Source organism: Penaeus monodon, chromosome 4 (assembly GCF_015228065.2).
Source record: "Penaeus monodon isolate SGIC_2016 chromosome 4, NSTDA_Pmon_1, whole genome shotgun sequence".
Taxonomy (NCBI): domain Eukaryota; kingdom Metazoa; phylum Arthropoda; class Malacostraca; order Decapoda; family Penaeidae; genus Penaeus; species Penaeus monodon.
The window spans coordinates 52,942,692-52,945,191 of NC_051389.1; the positions used below are offsets into that span (position 1 = coordinate 52,942,692).

The 2,500-nt window shown below is 35.8% G+C and overlaps 1 protein-coding gene across 1 annotated transcript in view; it reads right to left on the reverse strand.

Annotated features, from left to right (window-relative positions):
* Positions 1–2,500, reverse strand: part of LOC119572320 (polycomb protein suz12-A-like) — a gene marked incomplete at its 5' end in the record, with an annotated part of 6,945 nt that overhangs the window by 3,964 nt on the left and 481 nt on the right. Inside the window, 4 exon segments of the mRNA XM_037919358.1 lie at positions 302–478; positions 878–1,063; positions 1,349–1,602; positions 1,767–1,951. Of these exon segments, the coding sequence (XP_037775286.1) occupies positions 302–478; positions 878–1,063; positions 1,349–1,602; positions 1,767–1,951 (802 nt within the window).

Here is a 2,500-nt window from a genome sequence, read left to right on the forward strand (position 1 = left end):
CACTTCACTGTCTAATAATAGCAAGGCCATTGGATGAATCATTCACATCTATGATGACACAGCTAAAAACACTTCTAAAATAAAGTAAAAACTGGTGTATTTTCTTGTATTTTTTTCTTTTTGTTTTGGTAGTGCTATTGTCCCATTTCTTAGATTTCAAAAGGTCAATATGAACAAGCCTGCAACACTGCACAAGAAGATTGAATAATATAGAAAACTTCAACTTCAAAGTTTGTTTTCTACATAAAAAGTAAATGTAAACAGCATTTCATATTCTGATCTGATTCCAGAATGAACTTACTTGCTCTGTAACTGAAGAATGCTCTTATAGACAACACCAGTCCCTATAAGCCCGAAGTCATGTAGAGATATCATGTGTAGTACGAAGTTTCTGTATAAACTCTTACGAAGGAGTTCCGTGCCATGACTTTCGAGGAACATAGAGCAGGCCAGTGGGATCTGGCTGTCTCCCACAAAGCTGCCAAGGAAAAGATAATATGGATAATTTCACTAAAGGCAAAGTTCTTAGTAACTGCAAACATGCATCAAAAAGGATTTTCTCTATGTACATTCCAATAGGCTTTTGCAGCTTCAAATTATTAATTTCACATTTCAACAGCTATTATCAACCAAATTTGCTGAACATTTCAACATGCAATAATCTACTTTTTGAATAAACATAGCACTTGATATTATAACATTGGTAAAATCAAGATAACACAATGACCAGAGTATTCCATCAATGAATTATCCTGTTCAACCAAAACAGTTCTTTTTGCAAAATAGAGATATTTTAAACTGTAATTTCATTAGAAAATATCCGTTCAAATTTTCAAATCTTACATGACAGAGGCATAATGAGTAACAAAAGTCTTACTTGTATTTCATGACATGGAGGTTCCACATTTTCATGAGTTCCTTCTCTCCCTCATTAACATCAGAGAATTCATCAATCATCATTTGTGTTTTTTGTCGGACCCACTCTGAGTCGTGCTCCCCTTCACTGTCCTCATCTAGCTCATGTGGCTGAATGGGGAGGCATGTCATGGTGTGGTGGTATAACCTAACAAAGAAACAACAACTCTGTGACAAAACCAAAATGAGGCATAGGATGTGGGCCTTTTCTACTGTTAAATACTGAAAAGCTTTAAATCAGTTATGGGATTTAAGATGAATATCAACTATAAAATACAGCATACTCACACAAGACCTTGCTGATTGTAAAGAAAACCTTCAACAAAAAATTATAGGAAGAATCCACACATCAAGCTTAAATTGCTTTTTAAGGAATATGCGGATATCTGGAGACAAATATACTTGATGTATATTATACAGGGACCAGACCTACCTATTGTGACCTAATATATATGACCGTGGTAAATCAAAATCATTGTCATCCTGCTCCAAGAACTCCGAGAGTGAGGGTTTTGGCCGCTTGGGTCTGCACACAAGTACAGTTGTGTTGGGTGTCCTACGAGTGGGGCCACTACGTGAGAAGGCAAAGCCAGCAGGCATTGTGACCAGGTCCTGTGGGTTGCCTGCATAAGAGCCATCATAGCACTCATTGAGGGCAACATCGATTCTGGCTCCTTTCGGATGTGGCTGTAAAGGGGCACAATGTAAAGTTATGTAAATAATATCATCTATGAATCCGGTCAAATATTTATGAATCCTGAGCTTACACTTTTGTTACCTAATATTCAAAGTATTTATGCAAAGAAAACAGGTTTATACATTTCAAAAAAATCTATTCAAACCTTACTTACCACATATGTGAATGTAAAACGCGCATGGCATAACTTGAGGTGTTTCAGAAGAGAATAGAGGGCCATGCAGTTTAGAGAACACCAAGGACAGTGAAAGTCCCGCCGTGCCTCTGTTTGTTGCCGGCTGTTGTTATTATAAACAAACTGATATAGAACTAATTGAGGAGCCTCTGGACTGGCCACACCTGGAACATATTAGCAATAATTTAATTTTCTTTTTTTTTTCTGATTCTGGAACTACCTACATCAAAACCATTTAAAGTTCAAAATGTATCAGTTTTTAAAATTAACTTGGCAGCTATAGGTGTATGTGTGTGCTGCCACTATGATTTTTATTTGTAAAATGCATATCTAATGAAAAATCTTTATGACTTAGTTGCACTAACACAAGATGTTGCAAATAATATTTGTATATTTTGTACAGTATTCTAAACTATATTTTCTGATATACTGTATATTTACAATTTACAGTGACAAAATGTAATTAAGTCTTAAGAAAGTGATTAAAATCATGATATTCCTCCCTCACTAACTTGAATAAATTTACATTATGCCAACTCTAGATCTGGCTGTAAAGGAAATGGCTTCAGTAAAATTTTGAAAACACAAAAGCTAAGGACACACTGGATGCAACATGCAAGTCGCCCTTCAATGAAGTGTCATACTGACGCATGACATTTCTAATGTGGATGACCATAATGGATGAATGGGGGGATTAAAGCTTATGAGGTGAT